The 11603-nt window shown below is 41.6% G+C and overlaps 1 protein-coding gene across 1 annotated transcript in view; it reads left to right on the top strand.

Annotated features, from left to right (window-relative positions):
* Window positions 1-11603, top strand: part of frem2b (FRAS1 related extracellular matrix 2b) — a 51644-nt gene that overhangs the window by 32678 nt on the left and 7363 nt on the right. The window contains exons 7-16 of the mRNA XM_035680182.1: window positions 6168-6317; window positions 7222-7431; window positions 7522-7719; window positions 7829-7993; window positions 8324-8506; window positions 8585-8715; window positions 8847-9002; window positions 9259-9562; window positions 9775-9906; window positions 10144-10475. Of these exons, the coding sequence (XP_035536075.1) occupies window positions 6168-6317; window positions 7222-7431; window positions 7522-7719; window positions 7829-7993; window positions 8324-8506; window positions 8585-8715; window positions 8847-9002; window positions 9259-9562; window positions 9775-9906; window positions 10144-10475 (1961 nt within the window). The remainder of the gene's footprint in view (window positions 1-6167; window positions 6318-7221; window positions 7432-7521; window positions 7720-7828; window positions 7994-8323; window positions 8507-8584; window positions 8716-8846; window positions 9003-9258; window positions 9563-9774; window positions 9907-10143; window positions 10476-11603) is intronic.

Below are 11603 nucleotides of genomic sequence, written 5' to 3' on the forward strand. Positions count from 1 at the left end.
ACAGACATAGATTTTAGGAAGTACTACAATAAGATAAGCCAATTTGAAGATTGCTTTGAGGGATCTCAGAGGAACAAAGGCAAACAGTTAATAGTTTTAGAAACTACTCCTTTAGTGGAGTACAATTTTCTGTTACTGATAAACAGCATGTTCATATTTATGCATTACTGCTTTTTAGTTGTGGAAGGCAAACTCTATTTTATGATTGGTTTATAGAGAGTCAGCAAGTGGGCTGTTTTATCTCAACTGTTATAAACAATGACTTGCCTGAGTAATCCAATTTTGTAGCTCGAAAAGTCAATTTATTATGAAATATACTAAGAAATATTTTTACTCTACAGATTTGAGACTTCCTGGCATGCCTTTCCCTTCATTAGAGGTCCTGTATTTTCACTCAGAAACAGGAGAAAAGAAGGCTCAGTGCATTATAGGATTAACTTGACTCAGACTGACAACCAGCGTTAACAGTCTGTACTCAGGTTTGTTCCTGCTTTATCTGTAATCATGTTTTCTTTCGCCTTTGGCTTTGTCGTGGTGGCTGAATGACAATCAGAATCTCCTTTTGCATATCAGTTGACAGAAAGTACCAAACTGACGAGGGTGCCCCATACAGCTTCATTGTTAGAGCCAGACTACAGCCTTCTTTTGTGGAAACATCCTTTGTGTGCATTTGTTTGATTTTCTCAAATCGTGATTACTCTTACTCGTGTCAAGACTTTCAGTGTGACATGGAGAGAAACAGTGCCTGGAGCTATTGTCCGACAACTTGACTTGTCATTATAATGACACGAGTACCTGACATCAGATCCACTGCCTGCTCACACACATGCACATTCACATGCACATACACATGCATACACAATACGTGTAAAGTTGGTGCAGCAACACCTCCAAAGTATAATTTGGATTAGGTGCTGGAGGTGTTTAGGTTGCCAGCATCCACTGAATAAATGGAACGTGAAGAGCGGGGAGAAATAAGGTGGTGTCAAATCTTCATATCTCCCTGAAGGAGGTGATAATGAAATTGCTTGAGCACTGATGGTGAGGGAACAGAACAAGACCAGTTTCCTTACTGAAAGAGTACAAAGGCAGAAGGTTCAGCTATCCTTGCTTGATCTTAAATTTAAGCACATAATCCAGGTACCTTTCGTAACTCCACAATAGCCTTAAGGAATGGAAGCAAATGGGGGCATCACATACTTCTTTGCCATTCCTCTTATAGCAGTGACTGTCCAGTGGGTGTTGTACATGGGAGGAAGGAGTTGGCACCGAGCACCTGTCCCTGCCTGTGAGAGGTCTATGCTGGGGCTCCCCAGGAGGGCTTTCAGCGGCTTCACTGAGTTGTGGGCTCACATAGTTCTTAGAAGCACACACTACTGATATCAGCAAAAAATACATGTCAGCGATATGTCTTCATTTCAAGCCAGCAAACCAGAGTAGCACAATATGATGAAATTAGAAGCCACAGGGCACCAATGTATGCACTCTCTGCTCTGTGCAAATACACAGTCTTGGCCACCTACAAAGGTGAAAACACGTGCATGAAATCACACAAGCACAGGAGGAGCTAGAGCTATTGCCAAGGCCCTGATGCTAATCTGACAATTTATGGGGATCTAAACTGAGAATGTGTGTAGCTTTTACATACCTAAATGAGTTTATGTTTACTGCACTAATAACCAGTTTTGTAGACCTGTGCCATGGAAATGAAGGCATGGAAAAGAAGGCTCGTTTTCTTTCCAACCAAAACATTCATTTCACTAATTAGCACACCTTCAGGAGGGAGTGATTCAAATCTGTTTTGTTTAGAGCAAAAACCACCAGACTTCTACATGGCACATTTAGTAACTAAAACTCAAGACAATCCCACTGGGCGCTCTCTAGACTTTTCCCATTTTATATATTTGGGTCTAAAGAGAATTATTTAGTAGTACATTTTGTACTATAATATTTACACAATGTGGAGATTTCAATCAAGACCATTTAGAATAACAATAATCAGTTGGAAATGTCCATTTATTTATAACAAATCCCAGCAATAATCTAATATAAACCAAATAAATACATTTCATGGTATATATTGTGATATTGCCTAGCAAGATGCAATACTACATTGTGAATGCAAGTGATGAAACAAGTTGTTAATAGCATGTCGCCTGTGGGCATAAAGGTAGTGTAATGTTGCAATATTTGCCCACAGTAAAAGAGATCCATGCAGAATCGGTCCCGAGCAGCTGTGCTAGCCTGTCCACACCCCCCAGCAACCACAATTGTTAGTCTGCACGGGTGCAAAGGTGGTGAGAGATCATTGTCTGCTTGCTGCACTTTCGATCCCTGCTGGTTGTTCAGGTTGTCTGTTCAGCAGGGAAGCATCTGGGAGGGATAGAGTGAACCCTTGCATGTTAACAGTCTCTGAACCCAACTCTGGAAACTTAGGTGCAAATAATCACCAGGCTTTTGTCTATTAAACAAGGTTAGATTACCAAGAGGGCAAAGCCCAAGACCTGGTGGGTGGAAATTTAATCAATTTATATATATTTTTTTTTTAATATTCACCACTACACTAAATTATCAACTGACATGATAATGATGGTGTTTTTCCAGGAGGAATAACACATACAATGCAAAGTGGAAGGTGCCAAGCATTTAGCTCTGGGCCCCCTATAACCAGGATAATCCAGTCATGCTATCAGAGGAGTCTCAATCCAATGGAGATGTAGATAATCCCACAAACAACTAAACTGGAAAAAAAACTATCTCAAAAACAAACAACAGAGAGGAATCAATTAAAAAGATAAACAGGAGCCAAATAATCCAAATAACAAGTAAGGACAGGACAACAATAACAACAAGGACTAGCGAACATAATCTAAATGACAGTAGAACACAACTCTGAAGGAAACAGTAAACAAGAGGAGGTACAAAAAAAAACATAAAAGGGACTTTGGTAATTAGTGGGACACTGTGTGTGCATGTTTGCAAAAGACAGTAGCCGATTGTTTTTTTTATATTGCTAATAAAGAGATCTAAACACACAGCCTAATAGCCTTTCACGCTTTTGTTCTCATCACCACAAACTCACACTGAAGCCTTAAACTAATGCACAAATATGGAGCTGCTACTGAAAACTACTTTAATAACTTTGACAGTTAACTATTTTTTTAAACCAGGGACATGGTATTCCCTTTTTTCTGCATGCAGGTAAATCTACAGACAACTTGGTATGTAAGACTGTAAAGTTTACAAGCTGTCCAGGCATTCTAAAGTAGCATGCATGGACAGCTGCTATCCTCAGAATACTTGCTATTTTTCCAGCGGCAGACCATCTGTACATAAACAGCCACATCCTTACAGTTTCCACTCTGGCGTTTGGCTGCTCATGGGTTGGAGAAACTTGTTCTTTCTTGCCGAGGTAATTGCTGTTTGATACTGACTCTGCATCCGGGAAAATGTTTTGATGGCTGGGGCTGTAAGACATGAGAATGCTTGTACGGCAGGACTTGACTCGTGTATTTACAGTCTTGTGTAAGTTGCCTGTAAATTTTGCTCTGGTTCTGAAGGTATGATTATGAGCTGTTTTAAAGATGGGCGTGTCCCGTGCGTGTGCATTATATCCTGGATGGGGATAAATCGAGGGGGGAACCCACAAACCCTGTCATTATGTCCCACCTGGATTCCCATTCATTCTGATATAAACAGATGTCCAAAGTACTTAAGCAAACAGTTGCTGACTTTAATCAACAGTCTTGAGACCCTTTATCCAGTGTTATCCAGAGTCTTCTTTGAAAGTTCTGGTGTTTCTCACAGTCTTCAATAGTTAAAGTTGTAGATTATTCTGTATTGAATATGCATCTGCTTTTGTATGCATTTGCTGCTGGAGAGAGATTTGTCAAGCACACAGTGGGCAGAGGAGCATTTGCTAGGGCTCAATTGAATCTCACCATTAGAGAAGCCACTTAGCGCTGTGGGAATGTCATGCAAAGTTCAAGTGAAATCAAGCAGTCAGTGGGAGTGTAACGGTCCCTTTAGGGATTCCTGTGTCTCTCCTTGTGCCTCTTATTTCATTTTATGTTCACACATATGCAAGATTAAAGATATTTTCTTTGTTTGGCTTTGTTATTCAGGCATATTGCATAATAAATTCATCGCCATGACGACTATACGTAAGGTGGTTTCATTTCTGATTCATGTTTTGTATTTTTAGTTTCTATGAAGGAAACTGACTTGTTGTTTTGTTTTTTTCTTCTTGTTTGTGGAGCTAATAAAAGTCATACAATAATAAAAATTTAGCCTTATAAATCAGTTAAATTAATTGTTTTTTTGATTACATGAAAGAGTATGCACCTTACATAATTGTACATAATAAATAGATCTAAATCTGGATCATCTCCACTTACATCCAGGTAACCTTATATGTGATATGTGGTGTAGGAGGCTGTTGCTGGCTGGGCTGATGGAGTCCAGGAGCCAGTGGTTTACCTTTCAGTTAATGGGCCGTAGCTCTTTGAAGCTCACTGTTTGTCTGCTTCACAAACCTTATCTGATTACTGGACTAGTACAACAGGGCCCGAGTTCCTGGCTGCCAACCTCAGGCTAGTAGATCTTATTACTCCTCCTGTTGGGGACCCAGTGGAGGCAGCCAAAACCATCTTTGTTTGGTTTCTCTGTGGGGAGAAATTCTGGCAGCTGCAAGCCTCTTGATGCAGCACTCATTGTCCTGGCTGTGCTCTCAGGACAGATTAAAGCGTAAAAGTTTTTTCTCCTTTGCTTGCTCTTAGGAGAAATATTATTTTAGCCACAGAAGTCGCTCCTCTGAGAAACACAAATCCCAGGCTTTGCCTGAAAAGATTATTTCCCTTTTAGAACTTGTCCTATCTTGTCAATATTGAGCTGTTAGTGCCAAAGCAGACTGCATCAAAATATGCAATTTCTTCTGAGACTCAGATTACTGGAAAGAATAATGATATACTGCAAAATAATAAACACTTTTTTCCTGATAAGTAATTGTGCCTGGCAGCACTGTTGACTGACATTTAATCTATTTTTTTCTCTGCTCTCCCTGTATTTTGATTTCATTAGATAATATAATCAGCACAGAATTACAACAGTATGGATTTGTTTTTGTTCAGTGTTGCTTTATCACTCAGTTCCATATCCCCACTCTCTTTCTTGCCTCATACTGTGTGATGAGAAACAGCTAAGTACCATTTTGTAGGTGCGGAGTTCCATTGTCATGGAAACCACAACTCTGCCCATAGCCATTGCCATTGACTTAATTTATTTATTATTTGGTCACAGTTGCTCTAAAAATCACATGGTATTTACTGCTGGGGAGTGGCTTGTTCCCATTAGTCATCCTAACAATGATGTATGTGATCAATTATAAGAATGTGTGCATTTTGTAAGTAAAATGCTTCTTTGGATTGGTTTCAGCTTTTGGCTGCTCAGGCTATTTCTGTATTGCTCTAAAGGGCTATGACAGACTCCCTGCAGTTTAAGCCCATAAATAGTCTCTTTGTGGTGTTAGTTCTTACAGTATGCCACTGGCTGACTGCACCCACCAAAGGGAATGTATACAGAGGTCCAGGCCCTTAAGCCATTGTTTCACAAGCAGCAAGACATGTGTGCATTTTGAGAGAAAACAGGTCCTGAAAGGGTTAAATAGAATGAAAGTGGGTGAGTTTGGCTGCAGTGGAATCTCAGCTCATAGAAACACTAATTGCAGTCAGGCAGGCCTGGGCTGGCACATCAAGCTCTACATCCCCCAGACCTCCTGTCAGGCCTCCTGTCTGCCTCTCAGACCCATCTCTATCAAAGTCAGCTCCACCACGAGGCTCATCCAGAACAAAATCAGTTGCTTTTTGTCTTTTAATACTTGTTGCAGATGTAAAAATCCCCCCAAAACATCATTCCAGGAAGTTAGAAAGTGTTGTTTAAGGGCTACAATTACAGTGTTGACTACCTATTACCTGTTCAATGGAAATATTCCCTCAATTCCTCCTGTAATCAGAGGTAATCTTACAGAGCATGCTAGCTATTACAGATTCGACTCCGCAATTACAACAGCAATTCAAGTATCCTGTTGTGAGACAGCCAAAAGATGATTATGGATTGCATCCTGAGCTTTTCCTCATCTCATTCACTCCTTCCTCTGTTGTTCTTTCCAGCTCCCATCTTCTACTTTGGCAACATAGACTACCACGTGGATGAGAGTGATGGCTTCGTGGAGGTGCAGGTGTGGAGGACAGGGACTGATCTTTCCAAAGCAGGAACCGTCACAGTGCGCTCCAGAAAGACAGATCCTGTCTCAGCTGAGGGTATGTGCACCTGCAAGGCGTCTTTCTCTGACAGCTTTAGCTAGTTAGTGCTTAGAGAAATGTAAACTATAGAAAACAATAGAATTAAGTCGTCACCCTGTCACTCTTTGTTTTCCTGAGCTCAGGAGTCCAAGGAGATGTTAATGCTGAATATGTTGGGTGGATGACCTGGGGAATGTAAACATTGTTTTAGGTTAGGGGGAGAGAAGTCAGGGCTCTTCTGCTGGGCCATTGCCTTGTAGGCATCGGATATACACCGTGTTAATGGTGGCTTGAGTGAGGACAGAGCTTTAGGAATGCTTACTGATTGTTCTGCACATTGGTAAGCGCTTTGGACTCTAATACTGTTTGCTATCTCCTCAAGCCATCCCTACAGCCTCTATTATCTCCTGCCCCCAGGCATTCTTCTCCCCCTTGTACAGATTCTTAACATCTCTGCTCTTGCCTGCATTATAGCTGTAAAAATAACTAGCATCTAATCATATGCAGCATGGTATAAATGCAAGCCCACACTTACGCGCATAACTGGGTCATAAGTACATGAGAAAAGCCTGCGGGCAAAGGGTGAGCTCTCAATACCAAGACTCTTCAAAGAATGGCAAATGAATAACCTGTTTGCGCTTGGGGAGATATCTAGTTTCTTGCAGCTCTCCTTTAATCACGCAACAAATTCCAAGTGTTCATTGCCATAGACCATGAGATAGACGGCGTCATTTTGTCAGCACACAAGCTATATTCTTTCATCTTGCGTGCTGCCTGACATTCTCAAATGAATTATGAAGTAACATGAGAACTACTGTCGACATAAGATCAAGTACTGTAGTCTGTTTGTGCTATATCCACTATATCCCATAAGCACTTTGTTCTATGAAACATAGCTGACCTATATTGTGTTGTGGAGCAGCTGGTGTGGATTACGTGGGGATCAGCCGGAATCTGGACTTTGCAGCAGGGGTCACCATGCAGACGTTTCGTGTAACCATTCTGGATGACCTGGGCCAACCAGTGCTGGAGGGGCCAGAGAAGTTTGAACTCGTACTTCGGATGCCCATGAATGGGATCCTCGGGGAGCCTAGCAAGGCTACCATTCTCATCAATGACTCTGTTTCAGACTGTGAGTAAAGATCTTGGTTGTAACCAAAAATTAAATTTTAACAGTTACACTTAGTGATTTGTGATGTTTCTATGTTTTATGTTGTTTCAGTGCCAAAGGTGCAGTTCCACGATGCTGTGTATGTGGGCAATGAGAACTCAGGACAGATCTCAGCTACTGTATATCGTAGTGGTGATATCAGCTACAAGTCCACGGTACGCTGTTACAGCAGGCAGGGGACAGCCCAGGTCATGATGGACTTCAATGAGAGGCCCAACACAGATGCTTCTATCATCATCTTCTTACCAGGTGGTGTAGTAAAACCTAGCGCACACACACATTTGCGTGTTGTGTGTTCTCTTTACTTGTTAAGTTTAATTACAAGGATATTGCTCAATATCTTTTCCTTTTATTTCAGGAGAGATTGAAAAGCCTTGTGTACTGGTACTTGTTGATGACACAGAATATGAGGAAGAGGAAGAGCTCCGTCTTGTGTTAGGAAGCCCTAAGAGTGAATCTCCATTCGGTGCATCTATTGGAGGGCAGAATGAAACACTCATCAAGATAAAAGACGATGCAGACAGTAAGAATGCCTTGGTTTCCTGTTACACGTTGTTCGTAACAATATTTCTGATTGAAAGTCACAATGTGTAGACTTTTTATATGATTATCTTTTATGTTATCCCGATGGCTAGATGATTTGAAATGTGTTTAGTCTGTGTGTTTCTTTCAGCCTATTAATTTTTTCCGTTTCCCCACATCTACCACAGTGTATTTTGTGATATCACGATTGGGGCAACAAATTAAGAAAGTTGTACATACAGGGGCTTTATTTTTATAATATGTGGTATGCTGTAATGTTAAGAGTTATGGCTTATGAGCATAATTGAACATATATGCCATGCTTTCACAGAGGCAATTATTAGATTTGGAGAGACCAAATTCAGTGTGAATGAGCCGAAGGAAAGTGGCCAAGTGTCTGTGGTGAAGATCCCAGTGCTGCGTGTTGGAGACACTTCCAAGGTCTCTGTTGTCCGAGTTCATACCAAGGACGGATCTGCTACCTCTGGGGAAGACTACCATCCCATATCTGAGGGTAAGTCTTGTTTTTATTAGGACTGCATTTATTTGAAATTGGCTAGAAAACTGTTTGAAATGTATTCTCTCTTGGCAGAAATTGTGTTCAAGGAGGGCGACACAGAGCACTATGTGGAGGTAGAGATTTTATATGATAGTGTCAGAGAAATGAGGGAGGCGTTCACTGTGCACCTGAAGCCTGATGAGAACATGGTGGCAGAGACAAAGGTGACAATCAAGCCAAATTTGCTTATAATTTAACTGTCAAGTGTGTAACTACCACACTGTCAAATTAGAATGAAGCAGCAATTTGTCGTCCATTAACATCGTCTTAATTGCCTTTGCTTGTCAATCAACAGATGAGCAAAGCCATAATCTATATCGAGGAGACCAACAGCATGGCGGATGTCACCTTCCCCTCAGTGCCTAGAGTGGTTTCTCTGTTGCATTATGATGACATCGACAGGACCAGGGACTCTCTCCCCGTGGCCGGATACCCTGTCATTTGTGTCACTGTATGTCCCATGTGATAGTCCAAAACATATTTTTCTGCCATTCGCTCTGCTAATGATTCATTTAGCAAGACTTCAGTCAGTTCAGTTTTAAATTGGTAAATACTGGTAGTGAGGTAGTATTTAGCAGATGTGCACACTTTGCCCAATTATCAGCTACTTCAAGGGCCCATCAGAAATATACAGAAATGACTTTGGCTGCTTCAGTGATTTTTGGGTGTATTTCACTCACAAGCATTATTTATTTTCCCTTTTCCAGGCCTGTAACCCAAAGTTCCCAGACTATGACAAAACAGGCTCCATCTGTGTAAGCGAGAACATCAACAACACCTTAACCCATTATCGATGGCTCGTTAGCGCCCCCACCGGCCCTGATGGCGTCACCAGCCCTATGAGGGAAGTTGACTTTGATACCTTCTTCACAACCTCCAAGCTTATCACTCTGGACTCAGTCTACTTCCAGGCTGGTTCCAGAGTCCAGTGTGCCGCAAGGAGCGTGAACTCTAACGGGGATGCAGGTCTGGAGCTCAGTAGCCCCATAGTTTCCATCAGCATGGACGAGGGTGAGTGCAGTTCATTCTCTAGCTTGAAATGTTTAGTCTTGCTCATGGAAATGGTTCAGCACGATAAGCAGCTGCTGGCTGCATTTAGCTCTCCCACCGCAGTACTTGCTGTCCTTGCTCTGACAGAAAACTGTAACATAAAAGAATTTTCTGTGGAGGATTTTTAGGGAAACAAAACGTTTGATGTTTGTTTGTTTGTGGTGTGGCTGCAGGAATGTGCCAGCCTCGTGTTGCAGGAACAGTGGGGGCTGAGCCCTTCTCTGCCAAACTGCGGTACACAGGAACAGAAGACACAGACCACCCCAACCTCATCAAGCTAACTGTCACCATGCCTCACATTGATGGTAAGAACAGCAGATTGGATGTTCAGAATGATTTTCATCAGTATCACTTAGAGGCAGGTTGTTGGTTTGAAACTCCTTTGGAGCTGAGTCTGAGAGTCTGAGAAACCTTGGTTCAATATGTCACTCATCAACCACATTCTTTTAACAACAAACCAATTCAGTTAGTTTTTTCTGAATTGTTAATCCAACATTCCCATGTTTTCACTTTCTGACTGCTATGTGTGTATCCTTCCTAAGGTATGTTGCCTGTAGTGTCCACCCGGCCCCTGTCAAACTTTGAGCTCACGCTGAGCCCTGACGGTACCCGTGTCGGCAACCATCGCTGCTCCAATTTGTTGGACTACGCTGAGGTCAAGACTCGCTACAGCTTCCTTACTGAAGCTACCAAAAATCCAGAAGTGATCGGTGAGACGGCCCCTTACCAATACAGCAATTCCCTGAGGGGATCTAGTACACTACGATTCTACAGAAACCTCAACCTGGAGGCTTGTTTGTGGGAATTCACCAGCTACTATGACATGTCTGAGCTGCTCAGTGACTGTGGAGGCACCATCGGGACTGATGGACAGGTAAGCAGCCCCACCTTTGAGATTCAGCTCACCTCTGACCCCTTTTTTCATCTCTAGACATGAGGTGCAAGGAGTCCATTCAATAAGTCAGCAGACCCCCTTGAGGATAGGAATGTGGACTCAGAAGTTACTGGTCGGTTCTGTCCTATAACAAGTCTTGTCCATTATAATTTCAAACTACTTCTGGTTTTTCAATCCTAATTAATCATTTATAGACATATTAAATCCCTGTTGCCTACTTGGTTTTCCTATAAAAATCCTAAAGTAAATACTAGCCTGTAGAGAGGTCGTCCATCATTGTCTGGAGACCCATGTTAACCTTCGTAGTAATGACTGACCCAACACCCTGCATCCTGCAATTCTACTTGTCAAAGTGCCATGTCAATAACCAGCAGCCTCATAAAAATCTCTATTTGTCTGTTACGCTGTGTGCACTATATGCTGTTTGCAGCAGCAGCTGGAAGGAGGAGATCTTGCTTTCTCATACTTCACAGCCTTCAACATTTGCATTCACCTTGGAAACCTACTCTTAGTTGACTTGCAGTTAATTAAGGTAGAGTGTTGATAAAGAGTGGCTGGAAGAGTGCACAGTGCACAACATGGAGAAAACCTCCTCTACACTCCCTATTATTAATTAAAGCCCTACGGCACTCACAAATGCATTTTGGCTCTGAAGGTATATAAGAGCGTATATTGGTTTGTTATTGTAATGGGAGTTTCTCATTTTACATGGCTTCAGGTTTATTTAATAACAAAGGCATCACCCAGGTGATAACAGCCTTTCTCAACAAGTGGAACTTTGTTGCCTGCAGCCATATGATTTAAATGTGAATGTGGCAGTAATAAACATGTCTTAACAAGTAAGAGGGCTGCTGCTGATAATATAAACTTTACCATGGCCAGTTGAGATCAGACATTGACAATGTAGATATCTTACAGTAAATCGTGAGGATTAGTGACAACACAATCCAATTATGTATAAAAGAAGATAACAGCAAAGTATGAAAGAATTGAAGGATTTTGATCCTCTGACTAATTAGTTTGAAAATCCTTAAGAACACGCATCTAGCAATAAATATTCTATTCTTGTTCCTATTGTCTTTCCATCAAATGTGTGTGTGTGTGTGT

Source organism: Morone saxatilis, unplaced genomic scaffold, assembly GCF_004916995.1.
Source record: "Morone saxatilis isolate NCDOM2014 unplaced genomic scaffold, NCSU_SB_2.0 Contig8, whole genome shotgun sequence".
Taxonomy (NCBI): Eukaryota; Metazoa; Chordata; class Actinopteri; family Moronidae; genus Morone; species Morone saxatilis.